This window comes from Helianthus annuus, chromosome 15 (genome assembly GCF_002127325.2).
Source record: "Helianthus annuus cultivar XRQ/B chromosome 15, HanXRQr2.0-SUNRISE, whole genome shotgun sequence".
NCBI classification, from domain to species: Eukaryota; Viridiplantae; Streptophyta; class Magnoliopsida; order Asterales; family Asteraceae; genus Helianthus; species Helianthus annuus.
In genome coordinates, this window is record NC_035447.2 from 8,964,505 (window position 1) to 8,985,671 (window position 21,167).

The 21,167-nt window shown below is 35.8% G+C and overlaps 1 protein-coding gene across 1 annotated transcript; it reads right to left on the reverse strand.

Annotated features, from left to right (window-relative positions):
- Positions 1 to 15,643: 15,643 nt before the first annotated feature.
- Positions 15,644 to 20,410, reverse strand: LOC110910468 (LRR receptor-like serine/threonine-protein kinase RCH1). Its single transcript, XM_022155116.2, has 2 exons — positions 17,117 to 20,410; positions 15,644 to 16,275 (listed from the first exon to the last, which is right to left on the reverse strand). The coding sequence occupies exons 1-2, from the start codon at positions 19,998 to 20,000 to the stop codon at positions 15,767 to 15,769; spliced, it is 3,393 nt and encodes a 1,130-aa protein (XP_022010808.1). The 5' UTR covers positions 20,001 to 20,410; the 3' UTR covers positions 15,644 to 15,766.
- Between the last annotated feature and the right edge of the window lie 757 nt (positions 20,411 to 21,167).

A 21,167-nucleotide genomic window follows, 5' to 3' on the forward strand; every position in this document is an offset into this window, starting at 1 on the left:
ATTTCTCCAATTAATCCCCAGATGTAACGGGAGATTAACACTGGTTCAGGTGATGCAAGGGTAGGTACTATCCTAGCATATTCAAAGAATGTGGTAGTGTAACCCTTACTGTCTACCCCGGTCATTCTAAGATTCAGAAACTTATTTGCTATCTGTTCTTTTTCATTGGGAGGGCAGAATTTCCTTTCTACCATATTCCTAAATTCCTCCCATTCCATATTATAAATCCTATCACTTCCTCTGGATTGGAGGATAGTGTTCCACCATTCTAAGGCTGCATTTTTAAACAGATTTGAAGCAAACAATATTTTATCTTCTTCAGCACACTTGCTTATTTTCAGAACTGCCTCAGTTTTCTCTATCCAGCGTAAAGCTGCAATGGGTCCTTCATTGCCCGAGAATTCTATTGGTTTGCAGGACCAGAATTCCTTGTAAGAACAACCATGTGGCATGGTTTTTCTTCTTTTGGGAACGGGCGCTTGAAATATGGGTCCATTGTTCACGCTGTTTTCTGGTTCAGTTGGTCGCTTACTGCTATGCTTACTTTTATTATTCGCTTCCTGAACTGTTTGAATAATAAATGGCATCGCATCTATAATTCCCTGTGCCACAATATGCTGAACGGCACTATTATCCATTTGGTTTCCGTTGTTATTATTGTCCGAATTCTCATTAACCACGTTAATGTTACTCTGGTTATCGTTATTCAGATTTTCTTGATTTCCCGCGTCGGCCATCTGAATTTTAAACATTTACCAAATATTAATATCACAATTAATATTTGAATATATCCAATCACATAACACGCACGTTTACCCAAAAACGTCGAGCATTGCGACTTTTACTCTATTTATATAGTATGCATCAATACACACCAGTACAGAAATAAAAATTACAGTACCGACTGAAATGTAAAGCTACAATACTAATAGTATGCATCCGTAGTTTTTTTTTTTTTTTTTCTAACACATACACACATATATTATTTTATTATTATTATTATTACTGGTTCTACCATCACTTTCACTGATATGGATTCATCCAAAAATCCATATTACGCTCATCGTATTTCCATACGAGGCGTTCTCCCACCTGTCGCATACGATCACTGCTTTCTAAAATTTCCTCCCCAAAAGTCCTAAGTTCCTGGACATTTTCTGCACTCATTGGGGGTGCAGGTTCTAGGACTGGGTTTGGAATTTGTGGTGCGGGTGCTTGATACGGGAACTGGTAAGGGTATGGATTTTCTAGGATTTCCCTAACATAAGCATCAGTAATATTATAGGGATCCTGTGGATCTAACCCTGGGTAAGCTCCTAGATTTGGCATTGGCACATTTTCCTGAATTGGGTTTTGTTGCACGTAATCCCTAACATCGTCCCACCAGGGGTCGTAATTGTTTGGGTCTAAAGGATCAGGTGCAGGTACCCTAGGTATTTCCTCCGGGTTGAAATCAGGCATTTCTATCTGATTTTCTATTTCCATGGGTTGATCAGGATTTTGGGGTTGGGGTGCTAGCATTTGTTCCAGGTTTGGGTCAACAGCAGTGGTTGCTAAAATATGGATATTAGCGATACCCCTATTGAGCATATCCTGATTATAAGCATCAGTTTCTCTTTTTGCTGCGGCTAACACTCGCTGTTCCTGCAACTTTTTCATTCTTTTTCTACGCTCGTGCGCTCCCCTACTGAACCATCCCCTCTTTTTCTGAGGAAATGGCTCTTCAGACTGAGCCTTAAACACAAAGATCCCTTCTTCTGTGTCAGCAGAATACCCTGAGAGGGCAGGCTGAGAAGAGGAGGTGCCTTCGCTCCTAGGCGAACCAGACAGTTGACGATAGGCGTCAGAAGGTCCTTGGTCACTCATACTGTAAACTAACAAATAGTCAGATAACACATAGCAAGAAATACAATTTATACACGTATTTCCATAATTTATTTCCTAACACTTTGAATTTTGATGTCAGCAGAACACTTCTGTGGCTGAATCAGTGGCATAGCTCTGATACCACCTCCTGTCACAACCCCCGATCCCTATCTCCCGGGAACGGGCGGCCGTGAGCCAGTTTCGGTGGTATCACATTTATTTATCCAATTTGGCAGCGGAAATTTTCATCAGGATCGTAGTTAGGAAATATTTTAATCAGAGTAAACCACCATGTTTATAACATTAAACATATGGGTAAAAACCCAAGTTTTCAATACACACGTTTCATAGGAATACATCCTATTTATTTGAATAAAAACATCCATTTTATTCTTAGGTAACTTTATTGCCACTTTTCCAAGCCTTCAGTGCTGTCCAGCTGGCTTCTATTTGGCTTTCACATTTTGTTACCTGAAACGCGTTTTAAAAACATTTTGTCAGTGGGAAATACTGGTGAGTGAATCCCAGTTTAATCAAGTTTGAGTAAAAACCAATTTGCAGTATTGAGGGCACATCCGCAATTACATTTGTATCCAAGACATCACAATTAACATCAGTGGTACGGTCATACTCAACATATGGGATGTTACCACACCAGTAACCAATTTTGTATACAAAACCCCAACATACCCACTATAATTGTATTCTTTACAAATACTCAATAACTGTCATTCGCATGGAAAAGTACTTAAGGTTTTGTAAAAACCGTTTACAAAAAGGAGATTACTCACAAAAATGAGTACATAAAAAGAAGAATCACTCACATTGCTGTTTTAGGTTTTTCGTAAGGGTTTCCTGGAGATAATCTATAAATTACACAAATGCACGTGTGTTAGTATAATAACCCATTTTAACATTAGTAATACTCTCCCCGAGACGGCATTCCAACGACTACGTCGGGCAGAACCACGACAGCCGTTACGGAACCCTAGATCAATCGGGCAGCGTATCTAATACGTCTCCAGGGGTTATAATACTTACATCGTAGCAGAACCTTGCTATTTTAGGGGGTATTGGACTCGGGTATAATGCCCACTAACTAAAATTGAGAGAGAAAGAACGAAAATTGAACGATCAGACTGAAGGCCCGATGCCTCCTCTTTATAGTGCTGAAATTGGACTTTCACGCGGCCCGCGTGAAGTTTGGCCTGGGTCTACGCGGCCCGCCTGGCCTAGGGCCTAGGCTTTAGCTGATCCGGGTCATCCTATAGGTTCGACACGACTTGGACACGTGGCCGCTCCGGGTCACGCCACAAATCCGGACACTCGCGGCCCGCATTGACTTAACCCATCATGTACGCGGCCCGCTTGGGCTTAAGGTTTTGGTGAATTCTGGTTACTACTCGCGCGGCCCGCGTTAAGTTTGAGGTGAGGCCCATGCGGCCCGCCTCAACTTAACTTTTATTGTTTTTTTTATTTATTTTATATAATATAATCTAGTTCAGGGGCTCGGTTTTCACATACGGGTACATATAAAGACACCTAGATATTTTTAATATATTAGGGCATCAGAATTATTATGAGGATGTCGGTTTTACCGAGGGTTGTTATAAGCTGTTACTGAAGAACAACAGATTGAAGAAGAGGTGAAGAAAGAAGAAAAGAATGAGAATGAGAAAGATGCTGGTGATGATGGTGATGAAGTCAGTACTGAAGTGAAGCAAGATGATGCAGAGATGAAGCAGACAAAAGCTGCTGAAAACACCGAAGTGCCAATCACTGAGGTACATTCTGATTCTGAAGTCTTAAAACCAATTGAACAGTGCAAGAAGTGCATGGAACCATGCAGAGCTTGTACTGAAAAAGATGAGCAATTCAGAACAAAAGAACTTGAATTCACAAAAATCGAAAACATTTTCAAAGAAAAATGCAAAGAGATGTTAGAAAAAGAAAAGGCTTTTAACGAAAAAGATGAAAAACTTTCAGCAAAATGTTCAAAGTTAGAAAAAGAAAATGAAGTTTTGAAAGAAGATGTTTTGAAAATGACAAATGAATGTTCACAAAAAGAAAATGTGGTTCAAGAAATGAAAAAGGAATATGATTCAATGAAATTATCATATCATGTTATGAAAGAGTCATATGATAAAATAAAAGACGAAATGAAATATGCTCAATCTAGAATGAATTATCTTTCTGAAACAACCAAAGAGCTTAAACGAATGTATGTTATAAAACAAGATGTTGTTAATTCCTATATTGAAGATGTTGCTAAGCTAAAGCGACAGATTGCTGATTTAGAACAGGATAACAACAAGCTAAAAAGTTACCACGTGTCGTCATATGTGCTTGAACGAATTTTCAATATAAAACCGGGTGATGGTGAGTTTGAGCAGAACAAGAAGGGCATTGGCTCAGAGTTTCATCAAGTTCCACCACCGGAAAAGTTTGCATTTTATGATGATGAAAAGGTCGAAAAAGCTTTCAACATGGTAGACCAATTGCCAGATAACATTGACATAACCTATTCCAAATCTGATGATTCTCATGATTCAGAGGTGGTAGGTAAAGTCGCTGAAAGTGTGTTGAAAGAAGAGTCGGTTGATACAGGTAAATCTGAATCACAGGATGAAGATGAAGGAAATCTTCATGATGCATATCTGAAAAACACAAAATCCGAGAAAAATTTGAATGATGATTCAAAGGGCTTGGTTTATACCATGATTGGATTGGACAAATTATTCTTAGATGTTGTATTCCCGATTCAGAATGTGATTTCAGAAAAAGTTGACAAAGTTTTCAAAATGGTTGAAATAGAGAAGTCTGAGATTTCAAAGTTTGTCGGTAAGAGTCATAAAGGTTCGTATAACAAACCTGGTTTCAAAAAGAAAAATATGAAGGCTGGGTTGGGTTATAAGAAGAAACAACATTGGAACAAAAATGAGACGCCAAATTATCAGGCTAAAATGAGTTTTGTTCAAGGAAATAGTTTGGATGAAGAAAAAGAACTTAAAATTGGACGACAGTCTAATGCTGAGTTTGAGGCTCAAAAGAAAATGCAACAACCACAGGTCAAAGATGTGTCCATGAGAACATGTTTCAAATGTGATCAAAAAGGACATCTTGCACGCAAGTGTCCAAATCTAAAACCTGTGGATGTTGAACAAAAGAAGATTGATGCTGAGAAACAAAAATCTGAGAATGTAAGACAAAGGTCAATCAAATTTGATTCGAAACAAACTTGGAGGTACAACACAAACAAGTTTGCTTCAAATCAAAATTGGATATCAAACCAGAACAGGTTCGATTTAAGACAGACCTGGAATTCTCACACACCCAGATTCAGAACAACACAAAGGTAGAAAACTTCAGTTGATATGACAAAACCCCAACAGTTTTGGAAACCACAAGTTGTTGTTCAAAATCAAAATGTTCAAAAAGATTCACATTTTTACAAACGGTGGTACACCGAAAGGTCATACATGGAGTGTTAAGAAACATGTTGATTCGGTAAAAGATGAGAAAGCTGAAGTTAAAATTGAAAAAGTTTTTGTGAAAAATGACAATGAATTTCCAGCATTGAATGAAAATTATTGTATTGAAATGCCTAAGGTTCAACAGACCTGGGCTAAATTGTTCAAGTAATTCAATTAGTTGAATGTGCAGGTGCTCAAGAATACTGAAGATTGTGAAATTAAAAGTTGGAGCAGCCTGGCACATGAAGAGGAAGCAGAGGCTGCTGGACCCTGTGTTGGTTGAAACAGGGAGTTTATGTGTTTTCTGTACATATATAAACAATATTTCAAAATCCTAAAAATTTGAAAAATTAAAAACCAAAAATATGTTTTTAGTTTGTGATAAATAGAAAATTACAAAAATATGTGTTGATTGAATACGCCGAAACCCTCACGGTTGAACAAACATGATTACTTTCACCAGATTGAAAAACGATTTTCAAACTGTAAAAATCAATGTGTTGTAAATCATGGGGGTACTTTATGTTAGTTTTTCTGCTAACTGTGCTATATAGTATGTTATATTTTCTATAATTCGGTACACGAGTAGTAGAACATGGATGGCGAGACAAAGCTATCAGTATCGGTTTGTCAAATTTCTTTTAATGGTTTTGCATTTTAGGGGGAGAAAAAATGTCAGAAAATACAAAAACATTAGAAAATTTGAAAAAGCCAAAAACATGATAAAATTCAAAAATTTGAGTTTTTGCGTAAAAAGAGGAAATGATAGTACATCAGTAGACAGTTACAGTATGCTAAAGAAATGTAATGATTAAATGGCGTTAAACAGTCTCACTGATGATATGTCGATAGGTTTTTATACACTTAGTAAACTTTTTCGGGATATAAACCTAAATTCAAACACTTACTTATTTCGTGGGGAACACTACTTGGATATATAGGTAACCCCTAAAATCTCGTTTGAAAGGTCTCGTATTCTGATATACTAGGTTTTTATACTCTATGATGTCTGGGGTATTATTCCGGGACTTCTGCTGAATGGAAGTTCTGACCTAGTCCTTGGATAATACTTTCACCGAATGCTTGAAACACAGCATAAACCCTCAGCATGCAGATGAAACAATAAAATTGATAGTCGTTGTTGTTGTAGCTAAAAGATCCTCTAAAGGGGACATACCGAAAAGTCGAAACTGATATCTCTCTGCGCATACGGAAGTATCGACCTGAGATCCCTCAGTCCTCGCATACCTAATTTATGTACAGATATCATTGTAGTATTAATTACCTGTAAGACTGAATATTGGGATTCTGGATACGGGAGTATATTCAAGAGGTGGGACACATGAATGAGTTTAAGTCTTAAAACATCTAAATCGTATCATGAATTAGTTGTAATTTGTATGAAAATTTAAGAGGATCAGTATATTGACAATATAAGTGAATTGTTTAATTCTTAATGTGTAACTAAGCTCAACGGTACTTGTGACTTGTCAAAAACTGATATGATCCTCTGACGCATACTCAAACAAAAATATTGTCTGTAAATATGTTTGTATATATTTCTTTACTGCTTTATATTTTCAGAAAATACAAAAAGATTTTGATTTCTACTTTATTTTCGATAATCCGATGTCTGAATTGCTGAGTTTCAAAATCTGAGTAAGTTGATTGTGTTTCTGAAAATAAAACAAGTTCATTAAGTTGATACTTGAATTAAAATAAAAAATTTTCAAAAAACAGTTTGTGAAATCTCCAAGGTCATTAGTTTGGACTTGGAAGATTAACTGTGAGGGAGTTGGATTCTTTAACACTGCCAAATCTATAAAGTTTGTTGATAGGGGGAGTGAATTAGAGAATTTGATTGAATGTTCAAAACATTGTTACTTATAAATGTCTGAGTGTTGCAGATGTTATACCAGACTACGATCCCGAAAGCCGAGTCTAAGGGGGAGTCTGAAGACGAGCTCAACGCAAACGGAAGCGTGCAAAGAGCCAGGTATCGTTCTGGAAGAGCTTGTAACCAGAAGGCAAGGTGTCGATCCCAAAGCACGGAAGCTTGACGAAAGGGGGAGCCTGATGAAGTAAAGAGTTTACCGAAAGAGGAAGCTAAAGCTGAAGACAGATCCACGGGGATTCTGTTTGAGCAAAAGAGAGTCTACGTTGATGAAGACGTGTTAAAGCTTCAAGAAGACTCAGAGAGAGAGAAAGAAAAGTTGCTACAAGCTTGACTACAGATTGACTACAGCAATATCCAAGGGGGAGTCTGTTAGTGCATTATCTGTCTATCGCCTCCGTCAATCTAGTCTGTAGCAGAAAACCGAAGAAAATGAGATTTATAGTGTTATATTTAGTGTTACTTAGTCAAAAAGGCAAGGTGGCATAACTGTAATTAATGAGATTCCTCATTAAGTGCCTTGGCCTATAAATAGAACTCTAGGGCTTAGAGTTTAGAACTTTTGGAACTTTTGCCATTTTCACATCTTGGAGAGATAGAAGCTAGAGAGAGAAAGTTCATTGTTCGTGATTCAGGTGCTGTACGTTATCAAATTTGTCAATAGAATCACCTTTATATTACATCACGTGTGTTCGCTCGCGTTCGTGTACGGATTCCGCACGTCATACGTTCGATTACGCAATCGTTTCGGAGTCAAACCGGTCCTAACAATATATATATATATATATATATATATATATATATATATATAGGGGAAGGTCCATTTGAGAAGAAATTTAATGTGAGAAGAAAAAGAAGAAAGGGTATATTAGTAAAATACAATTTCATATATAACTCATATCATTAATTTTACTCTTTTTAATTAATTAGTCAACTAATCATTAATTATCCTACATAAAATCTACAACCTACACATATCAAAATTTTCCTACATATACCCTACATATTGTAGAATTTTATCCTACACAGTCGAAATTTATCCTACACACCTCGAAATATATCCTACACAACTCGTAATTTATCTTACACAACTAATAATTTATTCTACACTTTAAACTAAGTTGTTTTTTAATGTGGAAAAGTATATATTTTGAAAAGGAGTTACAAATTTAATTTAGTTAGTTATTAAAGAGGAAGAATACAAATTAATGATTTATGTAAGTTTACCAATATACCTTTATATTAAAATTAAATGCAAATATTAAATGAAGTAAAATGAAGCATTCTTATTGGTTGAAACTTCTTCTTTTTTCTTCTTACAAAAAAATTCTTCTCATTTGAACCTTCCACTATATATATATATATATATATATAGGTAGAGGATCCTGTAAAAAGTGGGACTTTTGTGAGAAGTGTGAGAAATAATTTGGGAATGACAAGTGTCCTTTATCCTAATTAATTCAAAAGGGTATATTAGTAATTTGACATTGTTATCATTTAATTGATTTCCAAGAATAACTGCCAAAAAAAAACTGCCGATGAGTTTTTTAAGGTTTGAATCGAATTTTGAATTAGGAGAAATTTTAGGAAACATTATACATCTGATTGTTTTATATTCTTCATCATCTTTTAATCGCAACATCTTTTAATCATACATTGTTCATGGCGTGGTGTTTTAAAAAACTGGAGACATTGACTATGATTCAAGTCATGGTGTTTTATCTGGAGACATTGTTCATGGCGTGGTGTTTTATCTATGACTTGAATATACATTGTTCATGGCGTGGTGTTTTAAAAAACTGGAGACATTGACTATGATTCAAGTCATGGTGTTTTATTTGGAGACATTGTTCATGGCGTGGTGTTTTATCTATGACTTGAATCATAGATGTTTAAAACACCACGCCATGAACAATGTCTCCAGATAAAACACCGTGATTTGAATCATAGTCATGGTGTTTTAAAATCTGGGAATGTTTTGTTTTGATAAAACACCACACCATGAACAATGTCTCCAGATAAAACACCATGACTTGAATCATAGATGTTTAAAACACCACGCCATGAACAATGTCTCCAGATAAAACACCGTGACTTGAATCATAGATGTTTAAAACACTACGCCATGAACAATGTCTCCAGATAAAACACCATGACTTGAATCATAGTCAATTTTATCCAGTTGTTTTAAAACACCACGCCATGAATCTGGTTACAGTTCTCTTTATAATAATGTATGACGAATATGTAACCAAAGACCTCCTACAATTAAGGTGAATCATTAATTCCTATATTTAAGGAAAAATGAGTGAATGTAGGAGGTTTTGGTCGTGTATGATATGGTTACCATATTTCAAACATTGAAAAAGACACTCTTGCCCTTCAATTTTACATAAGGTCCCTCTAATTAAAACACAATTTACATTTTTATACCCTATTGATCTCAACCATTAGATCAAATATCCAATGGTTTAAAACACTTCTTACCCTTCTTACATTTTAGACACTTTTTACCATATCCCTACTCATATATATATTTGTAATTGAAGGCCACGTTTTGCTTAACTCATTCTTTTTATTTTTTATTTGAGCATCAGAAAACATTATGATACCTAATATACGCTAATCAATTATAAAACCAAACTACTACTACTACTACTATTATTATTATTATTATTATTATTATTATTATTATTATTATTATTATTATTATTATTATTATTATTATTATTATTATTATATAAACTATTGATGAACAGTAAATCTAAATTAATTTAAGGGCTATTGGATTTTATCACTCCCAACTGTTGGCTATTGGCCGGTGTCACTCTCAACTATCACTTTGACGTCCATAACCCCCAACTTAACACTTCGTGTGTTCTGTCACCACGCCGTTAACTAATCACTAACTTTTTATCTTATTACTATACTTTTGGGGTGTCCTAAGATCCCTAAAACCTTCCTAAGATCCATATTATACCCCTAAATGTATGGTACCAAGATCAAAAGTTAGTGATCAGTTAATGATGTGGTGACAGAACACACTTAGTGTTAAGTTGGGGGTGACAGAAGTTAAAGTGATATTCGGGGGTGACAGCGGCCAATAGCCAATAGTTAGGGGTGATAAAATCTAATAACCCTTAATTTAATTATATTTATTATACCTAATTATATATTATGTTATATTATATTTTGATTTGATTTATATAAAAAATAAATAGTAATTGATTTTTATTATTGTAAATTATACGTGTACCTATAAAAATATAAAAAAACATATATTTTTGTATTTGAGTATTGATACGTGACTAACGACCGATTTTAGTCGAACAACACAACCTTGGTACCAACATCAATAGTATCAGAATCGGTATTCTTTTTATGGTTTTGGATTGATATTAATATATATCATTTTGTGCATATCACAACTTTATTTTTAAACAGTAAATCTAAATTCATTTAATTATATTTATATTATACCTAATTATATATTATGTTATATTATATTTTGATTTGATTTATATCAAAAATAAATAGTAATTTATTTTTATTATTGTAAATTATACGTGTACATATAAAAATATTAAAAAAATATATATTTTTGTATTTGAGTATTGATACGTGACTAACGAACCGATTTTAGCCGAACAACCTTGGTACCAACATCAATAGTATCAGAATCGGTATTCTTTTTATGGTTCTGGATTGATATTAATATATATCATTTTGTGCATATCACAACTTTATTTTTTTTTTTAGTTTTCTCTTTTAGCTACTATAGGGATTGCCGGTACCAAAACGAACCGAACCCCTACCAACTGATTATATATAGAAAGTTATCATGAATAGTGATATAGGGTTTTTAAGTAGTTATATTTATTTTTTATTTTATTTTTTTATATTTTTAGTAATCCCTTTTAATGAAATTTTATTCCTTATTTAATTTGACTTTTTTAAATAAGTTGTGTTTGTTAATTTATTTTAAAAATCTAATTCCGCGACTATGTTTATTTGATATATATTTTTTAAGTATTTTCTAATTATAATTTTAGACATATTTTGTTTTTTTGTTACATTTAAGATACGATATTTTATAAATTAATGTCATTAACCTTCTTTCATTATTCTAATAATATAGTATAATACTTTATAATTCCATTAATGCACTGTTGCGACATACTTATGTTATATGTGTTTTGATAAAGCTTTGTTCAAAATTGATCGAGTCAATTATAATTGTTTCTTTTGTTTATCATCGTGACAAACCGAATCAAAACTATCTCAACACCTTTGGTGGCCGTATAGAGTACCTATATATCTTAAGCTATAATGAGTGTCGGTGACGAACAAAACTGATACCGTCCGAACAAAATTGGTACCACGTTAATTTTAAATGAACATCAATACCAATAATTATACTTTTGAAACCTTTATCCATATTTATTTTTATATTTTTTGATCGATGTAAAACATGTGTCTATATGTTTTTGGGCATATCATGACTTTATTGTTTGAGGTTTATCTTTCGGTTGCTATACGAAGTTTCGATTATGATACCGGTACTTTATTGAATCGAACCGCTACCAACTAACTTCTCGCCGCAACGCACGGGGGGGGGGGGAGTTCACTAGTTATTATTATTATCAACTTATATCAAATTTTTGTTGTTCCTGGTTGTAACTCACGCATTATTGCTTTATCATGCATCTTATGTTTCTACATTCGGCTTTGCAAATTGTTTTCTTTTGTGGGTATATAAGCCTGATTTTTTGCAGTGTTTGACTTCATTTTAAAGCTTTCACTTTCTCTCTCTAAACCACCAATGAAACTGCACCGACTGTGTTTACGTCTGTCGTCTACGATGACAGGAGTTGCTCTGACCGTTTGTCTCTTCATTGTTTCCAGGTAGATTCTTGGTGTTGATGTCTTGGTTTCGATTGATATCTTAGGGCCATACGCTTAAAAGAGACGGCATAATGGATTGTGTCACAAAAACACATTAGCATAAGTTTGGCGCATTAGGTTTAGTAATTTACTATAGAAAGTTGTTAACAGTGTAGTTTTTTTGTGGTGTTTATAATATAAATTAGTCTTTCAATGTGTTGTGTTGTAATATTTGTTTTCCTTTTGTTGTCAAATTGTTGTTGTTAGTTCCAAACCCCGCAATTAATCTTAGCTATTATTTGAACAAATCAGTCACCATCTCAATACCAATTTTTGTGTGAGCTACTGAAGTATCAACAAATATAATAATGAAAACAAAAAAGAAATAACCAATTAATATTGTCATCAACACCAAACTAAAAAAAAAAATAACAAGTATTCTCATTCTCATTGACAAATAAAAACAAAGTAAACAGAGCAGACACTTTAAAATAATTGCAACCACTTTTTTTTATATCACAACAATTGACTTTGGATGATTTACAATAATTTTGAACTAAAACGTTAGGTGCTTTTAGTATAATTTAAATTTAAATTTAAATTAAGGAATATAGTAGGTGAGTTATGACATTTTTTATGAACTAATCACATGATGGTTTATTAGTTCATTTTTTATTTTTATTTTTAACGGTAAATTTGGATCACTGACGGACCACTACAGTATCATTGTGCCACTAGTGGAATCACGCGATCATATCCATCTCCACTAGGTAATAATGCATATACACTAATTCAGAAGGAAACCCAATAAATATGGGAAAAAACCCCTTGTGTGAATCGAACCCAAGACCTATTGGTCCCAAAAACTTATTCCACCCTAGAATGTCACTAGGCTATAAAGCCATGTAGGGGTGAGCAAGTTTAGGTCCGGACCGAATAACCGAGAACCGAACCGAAAATATACCCAACCCGACCCGAACCCAAGTACCTAGGTATTTAGATCGGTTCCAATTTTTCATATAAAATCGGGTCGAGTCGGTTCTCGGTTCTTTTTATGGTGAAACCCGACTTTGGCCTATGGACCGAAACCGACCGGTTCTGAATTTTATGTTTGATCGGTTTTCGGGTCGGGTCAGGTAATGGTCGAGTAGGGTCGGGTTTTTCCTTTTGCTCACCCCTAAAGCTATGGGCAAATTTTACTTTGGTTTTTTTTTTTTTTTTTTTTTTTTTTTTTTTTTTGATGTCCTAGATTTGATCCCTAGAGTGATCCCTAGAGAACAAAATTTTACTTGGATTTTTCTTTTGCGCAAAAAACAAAATAAACAACTCTTAAAAAGAGCAAGTGCTAGGAATCAAAACCCGAGTTGCCAATCTCAACACAAACGCTCAAATCAAATGCTACAGTTTAGTTTTTCTTGCATTTCTTTTTTCCAAGTATAAATTTGAAAAACAAACTGAAAACATAAAATCAGATGTCACTTGGCATTCACCTATTAATCCAGACTCCGGTGTAAGTTAACATGGTTGATGGTTACTTTTGGTAGGGCTGGCAATTCTGACACGAACACGATAACACGACACGAACATACACGAAGTTATCATGTTTCGTGTTTGAACTTAACAGGTTTCGTGTCCAAAACAGGTTGACACGATAAGACCTTAGCAGGTTTCGTGTTTAAACAGGTTAAAACCCATTAACCTGTTAAGACCCCTTAAGTACATGTTAATAATTAACTAAACATGTTTAAACATGTTAACCTGTTAAGACCCGTTAAGTACATGTTAATAATTAAAAATTAAAGAATATTATATGTGGATGTGGACATGGGGTCATCAGTCATGGGACCTGGGATGAATTATACACAAACACACACGATTCTTTTTCAACAATCCAAACCCTAATTTTTAAATCTCTCCCACAAACACCACCATTCCCAATTCGGTTCACAGCTTCCCCAATTCGGTCGTGTTCATGTCTTAAACATGTCTTGTTCATGTCTTAACAGATCGTGTTCGTGTTATAAACATGTCTATGTTGGTATTTTTTTCGTGTCTTAACATGTTGTTTCGTGTAACCTGTTTATTAACAGGTTCATGTTCGTGTTTCGAAAATCTGACACGATAAGATTTCGTATCGTGTTCGTGTTTACGTGTTTCGGGTTCGTGTTTTATTGTGTTCGTGTTTTAACAGATCGAATTGACCTATTATGCCAGCCTTAATTTTTGGCATTTATATTATCATATGTAAGTTAGCATGGTTGATGGTTACTTTTGGCATTTATATTATCATATATGTTCATTAATAATTGTTATGTAGTGCTCTCATTGATATGTTTGTGGCTTTTGTTGCAGAAATCATCTTTTAAAACGAATCAAAATATGTTATACATATCATATACCAATTAGTCACTCACACCAACACGATATACTCATGACCTAGTTGTTTAATAGTATGGTTCTTATCCACCACAAAAATTGTGCCGATTCAAGTCTAACAAATGCAAGATTATATGATATTTAGGTATAGAGATGCACAAAATAACTGGTTATTAACCGAAACCGGTTAATAACTGATCGAGGAATAACCGGTTAGTGGTTATATTTAACCATAGGTTAGTAACCGGTTATTGATATTCAGTATAGGAACCAGTTATTAGCCTAGTTTTTTTAACCGGTTTTTTTAACTCGGAGACCAGATAACCAACAAATTCAAAAAAAAATAAGGAAAAAAAAAGGTTATTAACCGAAAATAAGCGGTTAAAGTAATTAACCGGACCAGTTACAAAAATAACTAGTTAAAGTCAAAAAGTCAAATTAACCAGTATAAGCGAACCGGTTATTAAAAATAACCGTTATGTGCACCTGTATTTAGGTATAGAGAATTACTCATTACCTATTTACCCGTTACCTATTACCTAGTTACCTAGTACTATAATTTTCAACATCTTTATGCATAAAGGTGTTGTACATTAGGCTCTGAGGGGTTTTCAAAAAAAAATTGAAATATTTACTTTTAACCTAAAACTATTTGATTCTTTACTTTTAACCCTAAATTATTTGATTTTTTTACTTTAACCCCAAAACTTTTCATCTTTACTTTTAACCCAAAACTATTTGATTTTTTTTACATTTAACCCCAAAACTTTTCATCTTTTGCAATTTAACCTCACAACTTTTTTATTTTCAACTCTGGTCCTTTATACTTTTCAGTTTTCACAAAATTTTCGTTTTACGTTTCGTTCTAAATTTTGCGAGTTAACACGACACAACGTGCATGTGTGGTTAAACGTTTTTATGTCGTCTATTTTTCCCGTTTGAAATGTTCATCGTAACGCGCGGGTCCTAGATCGTCTTAGTTATTTCTTTTATATGTTTTACGTTTCAGTTTAGTTTCTTCGTATCAACACGCCGCAACTTTAGTGTTGGTGTGGGCTGGATTCTATAGACAAGGACAGGCTTTTCTAGATCTGTTTTGGGCCAGGCCTAGTTAAAGCATGCTTACAAAAGCTTTTGTTGTTCAACAAACTTAATTCAGAAGATTGTTTAGCTTTCAAATTCATTTATTTTCCCTCCAAAATCATGGCAAAACAAACATCTAATTAAAAAAACTTTACAATCAAATCTTAAATTAAACATCTAACACCATCTACTAAACTCCACTTTTACCGGCATTTGACGAAGAAGAGTACAACAGCGACGAAGCAGAAAAACTCGAGTTATTGCTTTGAATGTACAAGCACTTCATTGCATCGGTTGACGGGCCTTCACTCGCCTTACGGGTTTCTTCTCCATTAACACCTGCACACGACCCTTTCATTTTGGGCTCGGGTTTTAAACCCTCTTCTCTATCGAGCCGTATTTCTTTCAACATTGCTTCAACGTCTTTCATGGAAGGCCGATCATCAGGGGCCGGTGCAACGCAAAGTAAAGCCACGCCTAGGGTTTGCATCATCTCCTCAAGCTCAGTGTCGGGCCGGGCCTGAAGGCTCGAGTCCAGCACTTCAACCGCGCCTCGTTTCTGTCTAACCCAATCCACGATGTGCAGCCCGTCTTCTATGGTTGGGTCGATTGGCTGCTTACCCGTTAATACTTCTAGCATAACCACACCAAAGCTGTATACGTCACTCTTTTCCGTTACTTTCATCATGTACCCGATTTCTGCATTAAACATAAGTACGAGATGTGTAAGACATTTTAATCCGTTTATGTGACAAAATGTGAATCCGGTAAGATACAAGAAAGAGTAAACTGGACAAAAAGTGAAAACGTGCCGATGACCCATTCGCTTTGTGGTTGTCTCGCACATAGGGCTTGAAAGTTCAAGAAGAACTTGAACTCGAGAAAAGTTCTTAAAAACTCGTACTTGACCCGTTACATGTTTTCATACTCATGTCCCCTTAAAAAGTCCATACAAACTCAACCCGTTTGCAACCCAAAATAATAAAAAAATGTTTGACCGTAAAATTCCATTTTCGTCCATGAGGTTTTGCCAGTTTTGCGACTTGCGTCCAAAGGTTTGTTTTTCCGCATCTAAATCCAAAAAGTTTAAAATCTTACCATTTTCATCCGGCTCATTAACTCCATCCATTTTTTCTCCGGGGGTATTTTCGTCTTTTTTTGTTAACTTAAAGAATAATTCAGTCCTTGTCACTTTATGTACAAGCATTTAGCATAATGTACAAGACCGAATTGCCCTTTTAAGTTAACAAAAAAGACGAAAACACCCCAGACTTAACAGAAAAAAATGGACAGAGTTAACGAGCCGGATGAAAATGGCAAGATTTCAAACCTTTTGGATCCAGATGCGGAAAAACAAACCTTTGAACGAAAGTCGCAAAACTGGCCAAACCTCAGGGACGAAAATGGCATTTAAGTCCGCAAAAAAAAGTAACCAACTTCGACTCATTTTAAGAACATGTTTAGCATTGACCAACGTTTTTAAGCTATTAAATTATTAACCCCCAAAAAAACCGATAGCTTCGAACATCATAGATCTAACCTGGCGCGATGTAACCAAAGGAACCAGCAACCGTGCTTGAAGATCGAGCAAAATCTCTATCATCAGCAAGTTTCGCAAGGCCAAAATCAGCAATATAAGGTTCAAAATCGAGCCCGATAAGAATGTTATTCGCCTTAATATCCCTATGAACAATCGGCGGTACACAATCATGGTGTAAATACGCCAACCCTTGAGCCGAACCCAAAATTATTTGATACCTTAAATTCCATTCCAAACAGCAGCCACTGTTCCCATGAAGAACACTGCCTAAACTTCCATTAGGCATGTAATCATACATAAGCAGTCGCGTGTGTCGGTTCCAACAACAACCCAGAAACCGAACGATGTTTTTGTGTCGGATTAAACCGAGGGTTTTGACTTCCGTCGAGAAAGAATCCCGAACTGTACTCGACGGCGCACGGTCTTTCTCACAATATGGAGTTGAAATTGTTGTTGGCCATAGTTTTTTGACGGCAATCACCTCACCGTGATCGAGATTCGCTCGATAAACCACACCCGAACACCCTTTTCCGATCACGTTAGTTTCTATTAGACATCTTAATATTTGATCAATCGTAAAATTAAGCTTTTGAAACGGTGTGAATTTCCAATTCGACGAACTCCAGTTACCGGTTTCAGAATCGGTATCTTGCGGTTTCTCTTTCGGAACCCGGTAAACAGCTATTAAACCGAGAATTACCAACGCCACAGCTGCTGTTGCTAATAACGCGATAGCAATTGTAAGTTTCTTCGACTGTTTAATGCTCCTTTTGTTCGACGTTCCTGTTTGACCAGTTTGACCTAGGAAACAAGACTTGTGTCCTAAAGGGCATAACCCTTCGTTTCCCGCCAATTCTTGGGCCGATAACTGGCGGAAAAGCTTGTTGTCTGGGAGAAAACCGGTGAAATTATTGTAAGAAACGTTTAACGACACAAGATTCACGAGCCCAGAAAGCGCCATTAAGTCTCCAGTCAGCATGTTATGTGAAAGATCTAATGCCGAAAGCTTGTTTAACGAGGAAATCTCACCTGGGATTGTACCGTTTAACGAGTTCCAACTTAAATTTAACGAGATATCTAACGCAACCAAGCTCATCAGCTCAACCGGAATGTTACCGGAAAGCCGGTTACTACTAAGATCGAGAAACTGTAGATTTGAGCAATGGGCAAGTGATGCAGGAATCGGTCCGGAAAACAGATTACCACCAATCGACAGTCGGTTAATGAAAGCCAATTGCCCTAAAGTGTCGGGAATTTGACCCGAAAATCGGTTGTTTGAAAGATCTAAAGCTTGAAGTGTGGTTAAAGAAGCTAATGAGCTAGGTAAAGTACCAGAAAGCGTGTTATTACTAAGATTCAGCATTTGAAGACGTGTGCAATTCCCGATTTCATCCGGGATTACTCCAGTGAGATCGTTTTCCGATATATCAAGAAAATCAAGATCTTCAAGAAACCCGATTTCTTTCGGAATTTGCCCACTAATTTTGTTATCTACTAGCCTTAATCTAATCAACGAACTACAATTCCCAATCGAAGAAGGGATCAAACCCGAAATGGAATTAGAAATCAAGAGAACTTTCGTTAGGTTCTTCAGTTCGAACAAACCCGAAGGTAAACTACCAGTGAGAAAGTTATGAGACAAATCAAGAGACTGTAAACTCTTCATACCTGTGATTGTTGACGGTATGCTTCCTTCGAGTTTGTTCTGCCATGCGAAGAACACCGACAACTCCTGCAACGTCCCGAGCTCATCCGGGATCGAGCCCGTTAACCCGTTTCGATCGAGCTGCAACTGGATCAAACTACTACAATTCGAAAGAACGGGCGGGATTAACCCTGACAGATTGTTGTTACTCAACATCAACTCTTGAAGATCAACCAGATTCCCGAACGAAGACGGGATTTCACCGGATAAAAAGTTTAAAGAAAGATCAATAGTTTTCAAACTTTTACAGTTACCAATCTCTGATGGAATTGATCCCACAAGATTGTTCTGCCACAACAACATCTTCTCCAACTTCTGAAGATTTCCCAACTCAGACGGAATCGAACCCGACAGATCATTCTCATACAAATACAAATCAGTAAGCTCAGAACAGTTCCCAATCTCCTTAGGGATTTCACCAGTAAGCAAAGTTGTATAAACAGATAAAGTTTGAAGCTTTGTTAACCCACCCAAAGATACAGGAATTGACCCAGAAACCTTAGTAACTGCAAGACCCAAAATTTGTAAACTTTTACAGTTACCCAACTCAAAAGGGATCTTCCCAGACAAATCTTTATTCCCACCAACCCTAATAACCTCCAACATCTGCAAATTTCCCAGCTCAACAGGAACACTTCCAGTTAATAAATTATCAAACAAAACAAGATTTTTCAACCTTGAACAGTTACCAATCTGTGGTGGAATCAATCCAGTAAGCTGATTAGAGTTCAGTACTAGATCTTGTAAGTTCAAAAGCTTACCGATTGACACCGGAATATCGCCTTCAAGACTGTTGGAACTTACGTCGAACACCTGGAGTGCAGTAATCTCCCCAATCTCATCCGGTATGTTTCCAGTCAAATTCGCACCGGAAATGATAAGGGTATCAAGGAATTTAAGCGACGAAAGGTTTGTCGGAAACGGAATCGCTAATTCGACACTCTGAATGTTGATTTCAGTAACGAAATTTTGTGACGAACAGGTGACGTAAGCCCAGTTACAAGGGCTTTGATCGGAATAACTCCAGTTAGAGAAGGAAATATGAGGTGGAAACCATGAAAGAAGAAGACGAGCTTCATCGTTAGAAGAAGCATTGGTTGCAACAAAAACAAGAAGAGATAACAATAACAGAAACAAGTGATAACAACAACATTTGTGTTTGTGGCCTAACATCGGCATCTGCAAAAAATGTGTGCGTTGGGGCTCGATTTCCCCGATTAATTAGACAAAAATCGCTTCAAAGGGAAGCATGAAAACGAAACACATAGAAATTGGGAAGAGTAATTTAATGTAAACCCTAAATTCATCTTCACAATGGGCTCCATTATTGTGGTTGTACCTCGGGGTTCTGCAGTTTCTTGATGTTTGCAATCGTGTTGGCTTCTTTTTGGTATTGTTTGTGGGTATCCGAAGAGGTGAGTGTGAAGGTACAAGTGATGATGCGTGATGTACAAGTGATTGACCTTAGGTTAAGATATTGGGAACGATGAGAAAGATGAGTGTCATGTGGGGGGATAGTGGGTTTTGCTTGGTTTTCTTCAATGGTGAATTGTATATTCAGGATTTGAGGTTTTGTGTGTTGATTGTTGCGCCATATTTGAATTGTGAGGGAAGGATGTTAGGATGTAGATTCTCATTGTAGAATTGTACATCATGCTTTATGACTTGTACATAAAGATAGAAAACAATTACTAATTACTGAAGTCGATCTAGAAAATACGTGTTAGAATGGAGCCATTAAATGAGAAGAGGTGTAAGAACCTTAAACCACACACGCACGTTGCGTCACTGCAAAAAAGATCACCATCAGGGACTGAAAAATTAGTCTCTGATACTTCTAAATTAATCCCTAACGGTTATCAAGGACTTATTTTCCCAGTCCCAAGTTAGTCCTGGTTACCTAGTCCTAGATACTTTCACTAGTAACTAAATTTTGAGTCCCAGTTGTATCACATCAACAAGGATTGACATTCAGTCTTCCATACACAAAAAATCAGTGCTCAATCTAAGTCGTTGTACCACATCATATCAGTCTCGAGTGCATTTCATTGGTGATTGAAAATTAGTCCTCGATACCAAGTCTTTCAAGGACTGAAAATCAGGACTTAAACCGTGTCTGTTTTGTCCCAAATACAATTAATTAGCTTCGGGTTTCATGACAGTTTAGTCTCTAATAAGACGTAGAGACTGGGAATTACTCCCCGATAACATACCATTTCAGTCCTTAATATAATTTTTAGCGACTGAAAAATAATCTTAGATGTCATGATAGTTTGTCCTGAATTTTGTGATTAAATAGTTAAATTGAATTGAAAGAACACTAGGTTCATGTTGGAGTGTCTACTT